Source organism: Carya illinoinensis, chromosome 14 (assembly GCF_018687715.1).
Source record: "Carya illinoinensis cultivar Pawnee chromosome 14, C.illinoinensisPawnee_v1, whole genome shotgun sequence".
In the NCBI taxonomy this organism is placed as follows: Eukaryota; Viridiplantae; Streptophyta; class Magnoliopsida; order Fagales; family Juglandaceae; genus Carya; species Carya illinoinensis.
In genome coordinates, this window is record NC_056765.1 from 31,287,306 (window position 1) to 31,306,470 (window position 19,165).

General features: G+C 37.5%; 2 protein-coding genes across 2 annotated transcripts; one reads left to right on the top strand and one right to left on the bottom strand.

Annotated features, from left to right (window-relative positions):
- The first annotated feature begins 4,666 nt into the window (after positions 1–4,666).
- On the top strand, positions 4,667–6,794 carry LOC122293826. The gene is made up of 4 exons (XM_043102280.1): positions 4,667–4,742; positions 4,930–5,014; positions 5,802–6,267; positions 6,372–6,794. The coding sequence occupies exons 1-4, from the start codon at positions 4,667–4,669 to the stop codon at positions 6,792–6,794; spliced, it is 1,050 nt and encodes a 349-aa protein (XP_042958214.1).
- Positions 6,795–7,103: 309 nt separating this feature from the next.
- Positions 7,104–17,411, bottom strand: LOC122293919 (G-type lectin S-receptor-like serine/threonine-protein kinase LECRK3). The gene is made up of 3 exons (XM_043102382.1): positions 16,450–17,411; positions 10,180–10,818; positions 7,104–8,193 (listed from the first exon to the last, which is right to left on the bottom strand). Exons 1-3 carry the CDS (start codon positions 17,225–17,227, stop codon positions 7,199–7,201), a joined length of 2,412 nt encoding a protein of 803 aa, XP_042958316.1. The 5' UTR covers positions 17,228–17,411; the 3' UTR covers positions 7,104–7,198.
- Between the last annotated feature and the right edge of the window lie 1,754 nt (positions 17,412–19,165).

Sequence of the window (19,165 nt, forward strand, 5' to 3'; positions counted from 1 at the left end):
TCGAACGGTATCTGAGAAATACAGTCCGTACGTCCGTTCAAACAATATAATATTTCTTCGAACACCATTATTATGCAAAATCCCATTCGAATAGACCGAATTTCTGAAAATAAAATGTTTGTTCGAATGGACATAATTTATGTTCGAACAAAAGTCACTTGAAAAATTTACTAGTTAGAACGCATAAAGTCTGTTCTAACACTCTGTTCGTTCGAACAGGACCAAATATGATTATTAGTTTGAATAAAAATTTCACATTGTTCGAACGGAAGTGTCAATTCGAACCTAGCTTTTTCTGTTCGAACATTTTTTTAGACAACATTTTTTTTTTCTTAAAAAAAACACCATTCGAACGGTTTCGATTGGTTCCGCCCAATTTCATCCCTAAAAATAATTTTTTGAGATTGATTTTTGTCTCCAAAAACATTTTGAGACAGTCTTTCGGAGACAAACTAGAGATGAAATTTTTTCATCTCCAAAAACTTTTAGGGATGAAATTTGGGTTTTTTGAGACAAAATATTTTGTCTCAAAAAACCCGATCTCTTAGTGTTAGGTTCCTTGCATATAGTTTCCATGGACATCCAAATTAAGGAGGTTTTTAACGGCTTGATATTGTCCTTTTTGTCTTTTTCTACAACCATATGCTACGAGGCATGGATATGTGTTGCCCTATTATTCCTGATATAAGGGCTACTATTTATGAGTAACAAGAGATAAATCTAATGGGAAATGATAACTTACAATTCTTGATCTTTTACAAATCTATATTAAATGAAAGTATTTTTGTAAAATTGAAATTTAGGGTTAATGAAGTGTCATGGTTATATTAATTAAATGTGAAATGAGTTGTAAGAGATTTGACAAACCCATCAAAAGTGCCTTCTACTCCTAATATCGAGTTGTAGATCATGTATTATTATCCAAATGTGATTGGTGACAACATGACCTCACAAACCCATCAAAAGTACCTCATACTCCAAATATCCAAATTGATTGGGTCTTAATACAAACAAAAATTCTATGTCCAGTTACTTTTACATATTCTTTTACCCATTTTACTGATGTGGTTAGCTATGTATTTAAAAATAATAATGCAACTAATCACATCAGTGGAGTATACAAAGAGTATACAAAAATAACTGTATGTAGCATTACTCTAAAATTAATACATCAAGTTCTTGGTTACAGTCTCCCCTGAAATCTTTCTTTAGAATTAGTTTGGCTTATATCTAGTGAAAAACTAACTAGATGTGGCATGTTATGTAGATGAATGACTTTGAGATAGAGATACCACCACATTGAGTAACACACAGCAACAACCATAGTTTTCTTTTTCTCTCTAATCAAATTCTGCATTCCCTTGCTAAAAATTATATAATTATTTTGTAACTCATCTTACAATCAATCAACATACTTAGTAGCACTAATGCTTCATCAAAAAATGAAAAATACTTTAACCACAAATAGATTATACAAAAGTAAACTCCCAAACTATTGTAGCTTAATTTGGTACGTCATATTGTAAAGTTATTTTTATTATAAAGTAGATCTAATGGATTTCATGAAGCCACATCATTTTGTAGGTTTATTTTGTGTAATCTATTTGTATCTATAGCAGTTCTAAAAAAATATATAGAATTTTTTTCTTAAGTTTTATTTTACATAATTACCACTTGATTTATAGTATAGTTGTGAAAAAGATTGTATTTGTATTGTTACTTGTTGGCGGAAACCATCTTAACTAAATAATAATTCAGCCTTGGGATTTAGGGTTTTTGTTTGGAAGAAGTCTAGCAAGTAATGTGTGAACATTAAATGTGCCAAAAAAAAAAATAATTTGGTGTATGAATATGAATGAGCAACATAGGATCATGTTAATAGATAGTGAAATCATATCAAATATTCTACCAAGAAGAATTTGCATCACATGAGATATGAGCATTGAAGCATCCAATGTCCTTTTACACTTTGAATGATTTACAAGATCAAGAACTTCGTGAAAAATCCTATGGGTTTAAGAAAGAACTATCCCGCCCCAATGAGAAAACCCAGCTAACTTTCTACAGATAAACTCCTGAACAAATGTCCATGTTAAGAGGAATATACTATTCAGAGAACATACACATCAAAGCAGAAAGGAGAGGGCACTCATGTATTCAATTAATGCTCGTTCCCATGTAGGGAGGAGTTCAGTGGCAATCACATGATTTGGTTTAATCCCCAAATCAACATATCCCAAAAGGAACCAACACTTCTTTGGTTATTCTAGAAAAAGGTTTTAACACTCCTTTTTTTCAATCATAATAATGCCCATTTCAATCATCTCATCTTAACATATTGTATCGTATCGTATCATATACCATGTTTAACCCCCGTGGTAGGGTTGTGCTATCCCCAATGGTCAAACCAGGCAGTATCATGTTGTGAAACTTTCCATTTTTCAATCTCAAAGCCCTGAGTGTGCACTCATATCATATCATGTTGGTACCAACCATATCACGTGAACTAGTATCATCATATCAGAACCATGTTCAGAATCAAAATAATAACAGATAAGTATGCCAAAGGTTTTTCATATTCATATCATATCAAATCACGTGCTGAACACATTCATATCATTTTCTAATAATCAATAACATATCCAAAACATTTCATAAAACATGTATAAAATCTCAATTTTCATATTTGCTCTTTTGCACATTTCATAAACATGTCAAATATTGCTCATATCTACACTATTCATGTCAAAAATCATTTTTCTCTTTTATATAGATTTTTCATGAGTGAATGCAAAACACATATATTAAGGTTGTTTTCATGTCTTCTTTTCCAATCATAATAATGCCCATTTTACAAACCAACCTCAATTCATTTCTTTCTTTTTATGCAAATCTAGCATAGGAATCCCGCTTACTTGACTCCTGCAGCGTATTATCTATGCCTTGAATTCGACCTCTATTAGTCTCGCCACCTATTAATAAAATATACACTAAATGTTAAAGACCAAAAATCACCACTTCGATCTAATTAATTAAAACCCATAATTCCAAATCATATTTAAGCACATTAACGCAACTCAAGCAACCACATAAAAACCCGGTCAGCCCACACTTCAAATAAACCAATTTCAAAACTGTCCTATACATCCACCAACCAATGTCGAACTCAATTAATCAAAATATCGACACCAACAGCAGCCCATATCTCAACACAACCACCAATTCAACCAAATAAGCAAAACATACATCAAGTTTATACTCCACACCCATCGATATTATATACTGTTTATACCCAAACAAAAACCAGCAACTCAAATGAAAAATCCACCCAAATTGTAGCACTTAAAACTCAAGGAAAAACACAGCAGAAGCACAGGTTGCACATAAATAAAACAAAATATAACTTTATAGGAAAAAAAAATACAAGGGAAAGATGAAACCGAGTGGTAACTGAAAAGAAGAGAGAGAAAAAAAAGAAAAAAAATAGATTTAGAGAGATTACCAGCGTGTGTAGTGGATGACGAAACCAAACTTTGAAATTTGGAAACTCTCAAAATCGTAGCAAGGTAAAAAAAAATGTAGGGGAAATGAAAGCGTAAGAAAGGGGGAGAGAGAGAGAGTCTAATGAGAGTGAAAAATCTGAAAAAAAATGAGGGGAAAACAAAAAGGGATGCCATTAAGAAAACGAGGAGATGGGAGAGTGAAGAAGCCAAAAACTAAGAGAGAGAGAGAGAGAGAGAGAGAGAGAGAGAGAGAGAGAGAGAGAGAGAACCGAAAGAAAACATGGGAAACTATACATCATATCAGGGAGGAAAAATCGGGGGAGAAGAAACTGTACAAGTGAAAAAAAAATCTTACCAAAATGATGCCAAAAAAAACTATGGTCTTAAGGGCTGGGCTACTCTAAACTGGCCTCGGGCCTGGGCTTTACAAAAACTCTCATTACTTTCATATGAAAACCTCACAAAGGAGGAAAAAGAATAGAATATTAAGGATACAAGATGATCATGGGCAGTGGCATGAGGGTTCAAGTAAGGATGAGGTGATTCTTGATTATTTTAGAGAATTATTTAACACTTCCAATCCGAGGGATTCTTTTGAGTTTCTAAATGTCCTAAGGGGTAAAGTCACTCCTCAAATGAATGAAGACTTATGCAGCGTGTATACTGAAGATGAAGTTGAGGAAGCACTACATCAAATGAATCCTTCCAAAGCCCAAGGCTCGAATGTCATGTCTCCAATATTTTTTCAAAAATATTGGCATGTGGTGGGGAGTTCTGTCACGACAGCTATGTTGCATGTCCTAAATTCAGGTTATTTTCCTCAATCTTTGAACAACACTTTTATTACTTTGATTCCATAAAAGAAGTCCCCACTTAGAGTTGCTGATTATAGACTGATAAGCTTGTGCAATGTGGTCTATAAATTAATTGCTAAGGTTCTTGCTAATAGGCTGAAAATAGTTTTATCTGGTATTATTGGGGAAAGTCAAAGTGCTTTTGTGTCAAGGCGTTTAATTATAGATAATGTACTGATTGCTTATGAGTTAGTTCGTTATTTGAAGCTTAAGAAAAATGGGAAGAAGGGTTACATGTTGTTGAAATTAGATATGAGTAAAGCATATGATATAGTTGAGTAAGGATTTCTGAAATCTATTATGGAAGTGATGGGGTTCAGCCAGGTTTGTGTTGGAATGATTATGCAGTGTGTCAGCTCTGTGTCTTTTTCTGTGCTTATTAATGGTGAGCCTATGGGCCATATTATTCCTTCTAGAGGACTTAGACAAGGGGATCCATTGTCCCCCTTATCTATTTCTTCTGTGTACTGAGGGTCTTACTACTTTATTAAGAGATGCTAGTTTGAGAAACCAAATTTCAAGTATTAAAATCTGTAGAGGTGCCCCGAATATTACTCATTTGCTGTTTGCAGAGGATAGTTTGGTTTTTTGCAAGGCGGACATTAGGGAAAATAGGAGGGTTCAAGCACTTATAGGAAAGTATGAAGATGTTTCGGGGTAACGTATTAATCATGAAAAAATAGCCATGGTGTTTAGTGGCAATGTGCCTGGGGGGGGGGGCTGAGAGGAGATTAAAAGTTTGTGGGCCGAAAATTCTGAGATTCAGCAGTATGAGAAGTATCTTAGCCTTCCACCACTTATAGGAAGGTAAAAAACTCAAGCATTTCATTCTATAAAACAACGAGTTAGGCAAAAATTGCAAACTTGGAATGAAAAGTTACTTTCTCAGGGGGGTAAGGAAGTTTTGCTTAAGGCTGTTGCTCTCTCAATTCCTTCATATTCTATGAGTTGTTTCCTTTTCCCTTCAAGCCTGTGTGATGATTTAGAAAGAATGATGGCTTGGTTTTGGTGAGCGCAAAAGGCTAATGAGCAGATAATTCATTGGTTAAGTTGGAATAAAATGTGTGCTAGAAAATCATGGGGAGGTATGGGATTCAAGAAGTTGAGAGTATTTAATTTGGAAATGTTAGCCAAACAAGGGTGGCGGTTGCTTCGAGATGAGAATTCTTTATTGCATATGTTGCTTAAAGCTAAGTACTTCTCGGGTACAAGCTTTTTGGCAGCTGGTTTGGGTAGATCTCCATCCTATACTTGAAGAGGGATTTGGAAGGCAAAAAAAGGGGTTGTGGATGGGTGTAGGTGGCGGATTGGGGATGAAAATTCTGTTGATATTTGGTTTGATAAATGGATTCCTGATCATAATTCTCTGGTTAAGGAAGGGACTGTAGTTAGTGATGATAATAGGCTGGATTGTTGAGTTCTCTTTTCTTTCTGAATCTTCTAGGTCCTGGGATGTGGCCAAACTTAGAGCTCTCTTTAATCCAAGTGTGGTGGAGGACATTCTAAAGATAACTCTATGTGCTGGGAGTAGTGCAGATAAAAGAGTGGGGGGACATGAAAGGAATGGCTTGTTTAGTGTTAGAAACTGTTATAAGTTCATTTTGGATCAGCAGGGTTCTCCAGATGCTGAATCATCAAATGCAAGTGCTCAAAGAGTGGTTTGGAGAAATATTTGGAAAATGCCGGTTCCTAACAAGATAAAAATATTTGCTTGGCGTGCATGTAAGGATGTGTTGCCTTCAAAGGCAAATTTACTACTAAAACATGTCCCTAATGATGGGCTTTGCAATTTTTCTAATGAGGATCTTGAGGGTAGTTATCATGCTTTGGTGAACTGTAAGCAACTTCAGAAAGCATGGCAAGCTTTTTTACCGGCAATTGGTGTTGACCTTTCGTTGAACGTATTTGAGGTAGCCTTTAATTTCTGTAATGAGAAGCAATATGATAAGTTGGCTATTTTCTTAGCATTGGCTTGGGGGTTTTGTATAGGAGAAACAAATTTATTCATAAACAGGTTGTTCTTTCTCCTTACCAAGTTGCTGAACATGCAGTTTCTTTACTAAAGAGCTATAAAGTTTCTCATAAGCAATCAAGGATGCAAGTAAAAAAATTTTATAGATGGAAGGCCCCACAACCAAAAATGCTGAAGCTAAATGTAGATGGGGCAATTTTTTCTGAGCTCGGTAGAATAGGGACTGGTGCAATATTGAGAGATAATTTGGGAAGAGTTCTACTGGCTGCAAGCACAGCAGAAAGAGCAGTGGAGGATCCTGAGCAAATAGAGTTGCTAGCTCTCCTACGTGGCCTCCAGTTTTGTGCAGGTATGGGAATAAATAAGATTGAAGTGGAAAGTGACTGCTTGCTAGTGATTGAGGCACTGCAACAGGATAGCATGTCTAATTCAACGTTTGGTGACCTTTACTCTGAGATAAAATAGATTTCATCTTGTTTTGGGGAATGTTTTTTTACATGTCTGTAGAGAAGCTAATATGGTTGCTCATTCTCTTATTCAATATGGGAGAAATGTTGAAAGTATCAACATGTGGTGGGATTATATTCCGGACTTTTTATCTCAAACCTTATGGTTTGATTTATGTCTGTAATCATCCATTGATTAATGAAGTTTACAATTTGTTATCAAAAAAATATATATATAACATTATTAACTGATAAAAATTTTATATAGCACATCTTTTTTCCTATTTCATACAACTATCATGCAGAGTACACCGTTTCTGGATATTATTCAACTTGCCAGACTGATAATATTGACAACTAAATATGCATAGAGAATTGAACAACTAGGAAAGTAATTTATGTTTGAATTAAATCCAGATTGAACTAATAAAATGAGGATGGATCTGGAGGAACTGGCACTTCAACAACTCCTTTCATCATCTGTATGACTTTCTTCATTGTTGGCCTTAGCGATGGATCCTCCTGAATGCACCATATTGCAATCATCACATATCTCTCCACTCTCTTCATGCTAGACATTGCTTCCTCATCATTCCCCAGTGAGAGATCCAGTTTCCTTTCTTTATAGCAATCATACACCCAATCTGCAAGTATAATCTGATCCTCATTCTGTACATCTGCTTCAAAACTCTTCCGGCAACATATGATCTCTAGCAGCAAGATTCCAAAGCTGTAAACATCCACCTTGACTGTAACGGGCATGTTTCTGAACCATTCAGGGGCTACATACCCTTTGGTTCCTCTGATTCCGGTCATAGTCCGAGTTTGGTCTATCTTCAAAAGCTTGGCTAATCCAAAGTCAGAAATTCTTGCTGTCAAAGAGTCATCCAAAAGGATGTTCTGTGGCTTGATATCGCAATGCATGATCTGGGTGCTGCACTCTTCATGCAAGTACAAGAGCCCTCTTGCAGTTCCTAACGCAATTTGTATTCTTTGGTACCAGTTAGGCCGTGATCCTCCAAAGAGGAAGTTTGCTAGAGAACCACGGCTCATGAATTCATATACAATAAGCCTGTGCTGCCCCTCATTACTGAAACCAAGCAGTTGTACCAAATTTTTGTGATTTGTTCCGCCAATAGCACTCACTTCTGCTTTGAACTCCAGATCGCCTTGTGCCACGATATTGTTCAACTTTTTAACTGCAACAGGCTTACCACGATCAGATTGTAGGGCCCCTTTATAAACTGTTGAAAAAGCACCATGGCCCAGCTCTTCCTTGAATTCATCTGTGGCATTTTTTAGTTCCTCATAGGTGAAACTTCGCAAGTTCATGCCTGGCATAACTGGGTATCTTTGAATGACCTTTGGCTTAAAATAATCGAAGCGAAAGACAGCCAAAAAGGCTGCCAACAGCAAGAGTAGGTTGAATGATAGGTCCCAACAATTTACAAATGCCGAAAATAAAGAAACAATTCTCTTCGGGTGAGAATAAACCACAACTTTTTACTGAAATACTTGGTTAAATCCCTTACTGAAACGATGGCTGCTTAAATAAGCAAAACCAAACAATACAAACCGAAATATAAGAAACTGCAACTGAAAAATAAAACTTAACAAATGTAAAACAGAATGCAAATAACAGAGCATATTTAGCGGAAGCTAACTAACGTAAAACTCGCAACACTTCATTCCTCTTCTGCACGTTGAGCTACGACCCAGTCCTGCATGCAGCTCACGTCCCTTGAGCCATGACTCAGTCCTGCATGTACTCACGTAACAGCATGCACTATGCGAAGGTCCCGCCCGTTCTGCACGTTCCCTGCTGCTCATCCCCAAATACTTGGGATTCGGCTTAAGGGACTTACGTGACTTATCAATACTTCCCCCATTAAGTGGACCTTGTCCTCAAGGTCCATACTTGGACCAAATTTATTTCACTGCACCTCCACCTTGGTCAGCCTCCAATGCCTGTTGATCAGTAATTTCCTCCAGTATCACGTTGCCAGCTCCCGCATATCCTTCCAAGAGCAACAATTGTGCTTTTTGGCATTTATGTCCTGCTGTGAATCGTTCATTGCAGTTGAAACAGAGACCTTGAACCCTTCTCCTTTGCATTTCCTCCCATGTTAAGCGCTTGATTGGAACAGCAGGTGCTGCGGAAGCTACACTAGCTGCTGGTGGAAGAGTTAGAGCTGCTCGTGTAGGTGGGGGTTGCAGTAAGAACTCCGGCTGCCGTGTAAGTTGATCGTCTCGCATCCGTGCCAAGTTAATGGCATCCTTGAGGGACTGAGGTTTAAACATCCGAATCCCGTCCGAGATTTCCGTTCGTAAACCGCCCATGAAAGTTCCCACAAGAGCTTTTTGTGTCCAGCCCCTCACACGGTTGCCCAAGCGTTCAAATTCCTTCTGGTATTCACGCAAGGACCCAGTTTGTCTGACCCTCGAAAGGGCTTCGTCGAAATCCTCGCACTCCGAAGGTCCAAAGCGTGCCCATAGTTCCTCTTCAAATCGCTCCATGAAAGAACTCGACCTTCCTCTTGAAAAGTCCGACGAACCCATTGCCACCACTAGTTGGCTTCTCCTTCCAAATGGTAAGATGCTAAAGAAACCTTTTGGGTTTCGGGAGTGTTTTGGAATTCGAAAAACTGGTTTACACGGTTGAACCACTCCGTCGGATCATCACCTGAAAATCGTGGAAATTCTAACTTTGCCGTTTTGGAGGATACCACAAGCCGTCCCCCATTGTGACCTTCACGGTGTTGAATACCCTGGATTGGAGGTTCTTGGTCTGCAAGGAGCACATTAGAGAGACGGTTAAGAGTCTCTTCAACATGTCGCAGTCGATCCGCCATGCCCAGCTCCATCCGGTGCAGCCCCTCTTGAACTTCACCTAGCCCAGCCTCCAAATGTTCAATTCTTTCTTTATTGGTTCCCATGTTAACCTGGCTCTGAGGCCAATGATAGGTCCCAACAATTTACAAATGCCGAAAATAAAGAAACAATTCTCTTCGGGTGAGAATAAACCACAACTTTTTACTGAAATACTTGGTTAAATCCCTTACTGAAACGATGGCTGCTTAAATAAGCAAAACCAAACAATACAAACCGAAATATAAGAAACTGCAACTGAAAAATAAAACTTAACAAATGTAAAACAGAATGCAAATAACAGAGCATATTTAGCGGAAGCTAACTAACGTAAAACTCGCAACACTTCATTCCTCTTCTGCACGTTGAGCTACGACCCAGTCCTGCATGCAGCTCACGTCCCTTGAGCCATGACTCAGTCCTGCATGTACTCACGTAACAGCATGCACTATGCGAAGGTCCCGCCCGTTCTGCACGTTCCCTGCTGCTCATCCCCAAATACTTGGGATTCGGCTTAAGGGACTTACGTGACTTATCATTGAAAAACACCGAGCTGCTTAAGAGCACCGATCCAATAGGGATCAGAGCTGAACGATCTTTCTTCTTAGAATCTGTGTATGAAGGCTTGAAAGTTGAATCATCTTTCCGTATTTTGACCAGGGCCGTTCTTCCAAATCTGAAGTCCATCCTTCCATTAGAGAGTGGAAATCTCTTCTTCGAACACTCTCTGTTTCTGAAAATGGCAACAGCGCAAAAACAATCACCCAAGCAAGCATTCCTACACCAATCCTCAGTTTGGCCTTGAAAATGTTCATAATCAGATCCGGGCCAATTTGTATTTAGCATAGGATGAAGGTAAAAAAGATCCGTTTCCGGCAATGATTCATTACAACTTTGTTGGATAAAGTTTGCTTTACATCCTTTCCTTTCATCATCTGGATCAATGTAAGCGTATCCTTCTGGGCATATGCAACGAGGTCTTTCATCATCTCCTAATTTGCAGTAGCTGTTGAAACCACAAGCTCCACCGCCTGTATCTTCGAGTATGTCGCAGATAATAGGAGGTATGAAGTTCGAGATAGGGGTCCAAACTAAAGGCCAACTCCTGGAACTCGAAATATTAGGGCGTTTTGGGTATACATAATGCCTAAAAACCCCATTGTAATGATATATGCCTGAGTCTTTCCTTTAGTACAACACTCTGTTTATACCAAAGTCTCAACACGAATGCAAAACTCTATACAGATATGTTCAGAGTAACCTTTAAGCATATATATATACAAACTGTACTACAGGTAATGATATTGAAAACATATACTGATTTATTCAAGACAGAACCAACGAACCAAACAGATTTATGACTAAACCCTAATATGCAAACAAATCCAAATAATAATCAGGAATCGTATAACAACAAGATTAATAATCAAGAAGATAAAGAAATAAGCAAAATAAAGCAAGAAAGAAAGAACAGAACCGATTTACGTGGTTCGACCCTAATGGTCTACGTCCACGGCAGGAATGGGCCTCAGAGCTTTATTGATATCAATATCCATCACAGAGAAGCCTCAGAAACGTTCTCAGATTACAGAGCACTCATTTACACTCAAAAAAATCAAAGATTTTCTTCCCAAACATGAACCCTAGTTTCCCCTTTCTCTTCACTCTCTCTCGGACCCCCCCTCTCTCAATCAGCCGGATTACACAAATGAAATTAGGTTAAAGAATACAGCTGAAACGATGCATTTATATGGCATGACAGATGGCTCCACGTGGACAGATCCTACGGCTCAAACTTGGCCTCGGTTTGAAGTAGCTTACAGTCACGTGCTGGTCATGAGGCTTCACTAATCCAGAAGCTTCTTTATATCCATCCAAACGTAACACATAGAAACAAGAGAGGTCAGATTAATAAAGCATAATAATAAATGTAATTGCCATAACATTTACAAATCTCCACCTTGGCAAAACATTTATTTGCCAAAAACTATCAATCCTCATCATTGGCTCATTCCTGCACCTTTCCCCCTAATGGGGACAGACTCTAGACTCCATGCCAATTAAGTTCAGACAGTGTCTGAACTTAGACTTTGGGAGTGACTTGGTCATCATATCTGAGGGGTTATCCTCAGTTGAGACCTTCTCCACACCCACAACCTTAGACTCTATAACATCCCTAACAAAATGAAGCCTTATATCAATATGCTTAGACCTTTCATGAAAAACTTGATTTTTAGCTAAGTGAAGTGTACTCTGATTATCACAGTGCACATAAATATTACCATTAAAAAAACTTAACTCATTTGCAATGCCCTTTAACCAAATGGCCTCCTTTATTGCTTCAGTCAATGCTATATATTCAGCCTCTGTTGTGGACAAAGCCACAACAGATTGTAAGTGTGACTTCCAACTAACAGCCCCTCCAAAAGCAGTAAACACATATCCAGTTAAGGATTTTCTAGAGTCTATGTTTCCTGCAAAATCAGAGTCTACAAAACCAATTAACTCACATCCTTTCTCAACACCCTTTCCATAACTGAGTCCTAAGTTAGTAGTGCCCACTAGATACCTTAGTACCCATTTAATAGCTTGCCAATGGGGTTTACCAGGGTTCCCCATAAACCTACTAACCACACTCACAGCATAAGTCAGATCAGGTCTAGAGCAGACCATTGCATACATTATGCTTCCCACCATGCTAGCATAGGGAATTTGTTGCATAAAATCAATATCAGAATCTGTTTTAGGGGCCTGATCTGTAGATAATTTAAAGTGTTGACCTAAGGGTGTGTTAACAGATTTAACAAGTTCCATACCAAATCTTTTAAGAATTTTAGAGATGTAATTTTTCTGAGACAGGTATAACAGTCTAGCACTCCTGTCCCTCTCAATTTCCATACCTAAAATTTTCTTAGCAGGGCCCAATTCTTTCATTTCAAACTCTGATTTCAGCATGCATTTAACTTGATCAATTATAACAGTGTCTTTACAAGCCACCAGCATGTCATCAACATACAATAGGAGGTAAACAAATATTCCTTTTTCCTCCTTGTAATAGACACAACTATCATAACAACTTCTTTTAAAATTATTGTTAATCATGTGTGTATCAAATCTTTTATACCACTATCTCTGTGACTGTTTAAGACCATATAAAGATTTTTTAAGAAGACACACTTGATTGTTTTTAATTTCATTAGAAAAACCTTCAGGAGGTTGCATATAAATTTCTTCTTCAAGTTCTCCATGCAGAAAAGCAGTTTTAACATCTAACTGTTCTAGATGCAAGTTTTCAAAGGCTGTATAAGCAAGAAGTAGCCTAATTGAGCTATGTTTAACCACAGGAGAGAAGATTTCATTGAAATCTATCCCTTCTCTCTGTGTAAAGCCTTTGGCTACAAGCCTAGCTTTAAACCTGGTCCCTTCTATCCCTGGTATGCCTTCCTTTTTCTTAAAGATCCACTTGGATCCCACTAATTTTACTCCTTTGGGTTTTGGTACTAGAACCCAAGTTTTGTTCTTATTCAGGGATTCCATTTCCTCATGCATGGCTAATACCCATTTAGAGGAGTCTTTGCTGGTCACAGCTTCTTTGTAAGTTCTAGGTTCCTGATACACTACTTCATTAGCCACTGTTAAGGCAAATATGGTAAGTTCAGCTTGACCATATCTTGAAGGTGGTTTAATCACCCTCCTCTGTCTATCTCTAGCCAGATTCCAAGATCTAGCTCCACCTTGACTTGTATCCTCTGAAGTTTGACCCTCAGAGTCACTGTCATTACCAGTTACAGATTCAGGTTGGGTATTAACCTGCTCCACCTCAATCTGAGATCCCTCTAGGAACTTGTCATTATTATTAACTGACTGTGACTCTTGTACCCGAGCCATCTGTGACTCATTAAAGGTCACATCTCGGCTCACTATACATCTAAACCTACTAGGTCCTTCTACCCATAGTTTGTATCCCTTAACCCCTTCAGGATACCCTATGAAAATACACTTAAGTGCCCTAGGTTCCAATTTGTCAGTTTTTGAATGTGCATAAGCTACACACCCAAAAACTCTAAGGTGGTCATAAGTGGGAGGTTTTCCAGACCATAGTTCCTGAGGTGTTTTAAACCCTATTGCTGAAGAAGGACACCTATTTATAAGATGAACTGCTGTGTTTGTTGCTTCTGCCCAGAAGGTTTTGGGCAGCCCTGAATTTGACAACATACACCTCACTCTTTCTAGGATAGTCCTATTCATTCTTTCAGCAAGTCCATTCTGTTGAGGGGTTTCTCTCACTGTTTTATGTCTAATAATTCCTTCTTTTTTACAATACATGTTAAAATCATTTGACAGGAACTCTAAACCATTATCAGTCCTTAAAACTTTGAGTTTTCTACCTACTTGGTTTTCAACTAGGTTTTTCCACTCTTTAAACTTCTCAAAAGTGTCACTTTTATTTTTCAGTATATAAACCCAAACCTTTCTTGAGTAATCATCCACAAATGATAGGAAATAGCTTCCTCCATTGTGTGAATTTACTCTTGCAGGTCCCCATAGATCAGAGTGGACATAGTCTAAGGTTTGTTTGGTATTATGGATTGCTGGCTTAAAGCTAACCCTTTTAGCCTTCCCATAAATACAGTCCTCACAGAAGGGTAGGTTGCCTAGATTATGGTCAGTTAACAAACCTTGTTTTTGCAACTCTATAAGTCCCCTCTGACTCACATGCCCAAGCCTCCTATGCCACAACACAGATTGGTTCTGTACAGTATTCTGTACAGAAGATGCTTCCCCAACTATAGTTTTACCAAGTAGTGTGTATAAACCATTCTTAATCACTCCTTTCATAATAACCAAGGACCCTCTTGTAACCCTAAGAACCCCTGCCTCAGATTTGAAGGTATGGCCTGATAAATCAAGCATGCCAAGAGAAATTAAATTTCTCTTCAACTCAGGTATAAATCTAACCTCCCTTAAAACCCTTTCAGTACCATCATGCATTTTTAGTCTCACTGACCCTATACCCATGATTTTGCAGGACTTATTGTTTCCTAGAATTACTTGCCCCCCCATCTAACTCAGAGAATGTCTCAAACCATTCTTTGATTGGACACATATGAAAGGAACAGCCAGAGTCCATTATCCACTCTGTTTTTGAGTCAACCTCACTTACAGTGAGTACCTCAGCACTTTCATATCCTTCTAATACTACAGAGGCATCTCCTGCCTCTTTATTCTTATTTTCTGTATTATTCTTTCTTTCAGGACAGTTCTTCTTGAACTGTCCTTCTTTATGACAGTGAAAACACTTAAAGTGTTTTCCTTTTGACTTAGACCTAAACTTCTTGCCCTCATTCTTGCCCCTCTTTTCTCTTTTTTCTGTTCTACCCCTGACAGTCAAACCTTCCCCATGATTTTGTTTTGATTCCCCTATGTATTGCAGTTCCCTAGTATGAAGTACAGATTGTACTTCATCTAGTGTAAGAGAGTCTCTTCCAAACATCATGGTTTCCTTTATGCTTTGATAAGATGAGTCCAAAGAACTAAGTAAAAGAATAGCTTGATCCTCATCCTCCACCTTGATATCTATATTTACTAGATCTAGGATGATTTTATTAAACTCATCAAGGTGCTGCCCTATTGAAGTTCCAGGGGTCATCTTAAAAGTATAAAGTTTGGTTTTCTTATGAAGTCTATTTGCTAGGGATTTAGTCATATACAAGTTTTCTAATTTGAGCCATATACCAGCAGCAGTTTCCTCACTGGCCACTTCCCTCAGGACCTTGTCCCCAAGGGATAGGATTAAGGCACTGTGTGCCTTTTGGAGAATGTCCTTATGGACAGATTCCTTGTCTTCCTCTTTCGAGGAAGATCCTTTCTTTTTCTCACCTAGGAGGGCATCTTGCAGTCCATGTTGGACTAGCAATGCCCTCATCTTAATCCTCCATAGCCCGAAATCATTCTCCCCAGTAAATTTTTCAATATCAAACCTCATGGTCCCCATCAACCTGGCTCTGATACCACTTGTAATGATATATGCCTGAGTCTTTCCTTTAGTACAACACTCTGTTTATACCAAAGTCTCAACACGAATGCAAAACTCTATACAGATATGTTCAGAGTAACCTTTAAGCATATATATATACAAACTGTACTACAGGTAATGATATTGAAAACATATACTGATTTATTCAAGACAGAACCAACGAACCAAACAGATTTATGACTAAACCCTAATATGCAAACAGATCCAAATAATAATCAGGAATCGTATAACAACAAGATTAATAATCAAGAAGATAAAGAAATAAGCAAAATAAAGCAAGAAAGAAAGAACAGAACCGATTTATGTGGTTCGACCCTAATGGTCTACGTCCACGGCATGAATGGGCCTCAGAGCTTTATTGATATCAATATCCATCACAGAAAAGCCTCAGAAACGTTCTCAGATTACAGAGCACTCATTTACACTCAAGAAAATCAAAGATTTTCTTCCCAAACATGAACCCTAGTTTCCCCCTTCTCTTCACTCTCTCTCGGACCCCCCCTCTCTCAATCAGCCGGATTACACAAATGAAATTAGGTTAAAGAATACAGCTGAAACGATGCATTTATATGGCATGACAGATGGCTCCACGTGGACAGATCCTACGGCTCAAACTTGGCCTCGGTTTGAAGTAGCTTACAGTCACGTGCTGGTCATGAGGCTTCACTAATCCAGAAGCTTCTTTATATCCATCCAAACGTAACACATAGAAACAAGAGAGGTCAGATTAATAAAGCATAATAATAAATGTAATTGCCATAACATTTACACCCATCATATTCAAGAATCGCTCTCTGATAAAAGTCTTGCGTAGATCCGGCATTCGATGACATCATATTAAGTATGCTTCCATTTACTGCTGCAACGTATATAGAACCAGACTGGTTGAAGACAACCTGAAAACCACTGCCCACAGTTTCGGTTGACCAATAATCAGAATTAGCAGAGTCCAATGGAAAATCTCTAGTTTGAAGCACAAAATTTCCATTCGATTGCAGTGAGAACTGGAATCTTCCGTTTGAGTAATTCGTTTTCGAGTAACGTGAAACAAGCTTTCCGAGCAGACCAATAGTGTTTGTGGGTAATATTGTATCAGTTGGATGATTAAAACTCTCCCACAAATACACAGAATTCTGGGTTGCCAGCACCAAGTTTCCGCTGTCAAGCATGGCTGCATGGGCAACACCTGAATGCACAGCTCCCCATATCTCTTTGCCTTTTGGGTCATTGAGCACAAATTGGCCGTCTGTAGTAAGCTGAACTTTGGATCCTCTTGGCACTAGATTATTTCGATTGGCTGCCCAGACAATGGTTTTTTCTGGTATTTTGCTGAACCAGATGGCTAGTAGATAACCTCCATTTCCAATCCGGTGGAAGCCAAAAGAAAAGTCACCAGAAGGCGATTCCCAAGAAGAACCGTCGTCCTGCGCTGTCAAGGATGAGCCCAAGGATTGGTTTCTGTAAGTTTGAGCTGAGGTAGAACATGCCATCATCAACAGAAGAAGAAGCAACGAGCTGGGGAGAGGATTTGGCAATGCTAATGCCATGGTATGATCAAGTGTGTATTTTTCAAGAGATGATTAGTTAGACGGATTAATAACAATTGAAAGATATACTGGACATGAATACATTAGTTCCTTTGCAACCATGGAAAGAACTCAAACTCAAACAGGATACCATGTTAGGAAATTTCATTTGAATGTTTCTGTATTTTTAGGAGTCTTCCCAGATTTGACTGGCGACATGGCGAGACAAGAAGTTTCCAACGCCCCCTTTTTGACAACTTGCTGTGTTTTTTAACAAAAGTTTCGGAGAAATGCATCAAATGTTTGTAGAAGATTGGACTCTATAAATTATTAAATTGCAATATTAGTAAGTACATAACTATGAGAATTGGATATGAAAGCCAACTCCTTGAAGAGCGGTGCTACTCAGTTTGACCGCACGTTGTTTTTTTTTTTTCTTTCTTTTTATATTTAATTAATATATTTAAATATTTTTAAAATATAAAAAGAAAATATACCAATATACTTAAAATCACTTTCTTAATTATTAAATAAAAAAAATTGATCGACCATCGGTTGCTTTGAGGGGACAAATGGAGAGGGCATACAAGCATGCCTTGAAAGTAGTATATTGATGCGATTGTTAGAAATGTTGGAATAGACTATTTTGGTTATTATTAGTTGTACTCTTGCCATTGTTGGGTCGTCCCAAGCATTTCTCTTGATAGTGTTTTTTTTTTATTTAATGATTAAGTAGGTTTTATTTTATTGATATTATAATTATTTAAAAAAAAAATTAAGAATATAAAAAAATACTTAAAAAAAGATTGTTTGGCTTGTCGGGAGAATCCCTCAGTGGGAATTCTTGATCGTTGTAGTGTCACCTTTGACAATGCTATAAAATGCATTTCTTTAAAAAAAAAAAAAAAAAAAAAAGAGAGAGAGAAAGAGAAAAAACATTCATCCATGTCAGCATACATGCATTTTGAGGCAGTCAAAAATTTCGCAAGAAGTGGACTTGGATTACCCTACAGGCACTGCATGGTACTCCAAAGGTCTATTAAATTATTAACATGCATTTTCAAAACAACTCAATGGTAATATTTCTCGTTTACTCGTCTTTGACTTGGAAAAGTCATAGAAACTTCCGTCCTTCGCTTTTCATCTTGAAAACTCAAAGAATTGTTTGGAAGAAGTCTAGCAAGTAATGTGTGAACATAAATGTGCTGATCGAAAAAAGTAATAATTGGGTGCAGTATGGATATGAATGGCTCAGGTAGTTGCATGACAACGTACTTGCATTTAAGGCCTCGTTTGTGTATATAGTTCAAATGAGATGAAATAATATATTTTAAATAATAATAAAAAAATTTAGTTAAAATAAGATAAAATAGTTCGTAAAAAAAATGTGTGTATGAATAATGAGTTTATATGAGATACTTTTTGATTTTTGAGATTTAAAAATAGTGTAGATCCTACTATTTTAATTTTTAGCCGAATTGTATACTCTTCAAGCACTGTTCATGTAAGTTTATACTATTCACACACTGTTCACTCATTTTTATTTACTGTTCATGTTAGTTTTGCATGGTTCATGTATTATTGACTGTCAGTTTTTACTGCTCATTATTATTTATTTAAATAAATAATTTTAAAATTTTGAGATAAAATATAATATGTTTGGATAGAAAAAACTGCTAAACGACACATATGAGATGAAAAGGAAAATAAACAAAAAAGGGCTCTCCATTTTCTTACCGTGCATGTATTGTGAAAAATATGAAATATAATGTACCGTGCATTGTAACCGGGTGTTAATTTTACATGTGCACTATTTTTGAGCAAAGGGTTCTTCATTTTATCGTAAAAGAAAGAAAGAAAAAATAAAGATAGACAAAAGGAAAATGATACTTTCACAAAAGGAAAATAATAAAAAGAGGCCGTTTGCCTTGTCCTGAGCATCCATCTGTAGAAATTCTC

What these genes read in the sequence shown, in the direction of transcription:
- LOC122293826 (XM_043102280.1), top strand. Translation starts at nt 4,667, where the DNA reads ATGGGGTTCAGCCAGGTTTGTGTTGGAATGATTATGCAGTGTGTCAGC. An exon ending in TTTTTCTGTGCTTATTAATG is followed by an intron (nt 4,743 to 4,929) that starts GTGAGCCTATGG and finishes TGCTGTTTGCAG; the next exon opens with AGGATAGTTTGGTTTTTTGC. An exon ending in AAGTATGAAGATGTTTCGGG is followed by an intron (nt 5,015 to 5,801) that starts GTAACGTATTAA and finishes TGAATCTTCTAG; the next exon opens with GTCCTGGGATGTGGCCAAAC.
- LOC122293919 (XM_043102382.1), bottom strand. Translation starts at nt 17,227, where the DNA reads ATGGCATTAGCATTGCCAAATCCTCTCCCCAGCTCGTTGCTTCTTCTT. An exon ending in GATTCTTGAATATGATGGGT is followed by an intron (nt 10,819 to 16,449) that starts GTAAATGTTATG and finishes GGAAAGACTCAG; the next exon opens with GCATATATCATTACAATGGG. An exon ending in CAGCTCGGTGTTTTTCAATG is followed by an intron (nt 8,194 to 10,179) that starts ATAAGTCACGTA and finishes CATTCAACCTAC; the next exon opens with TCTTGCTGTTGGCAGCCTTT.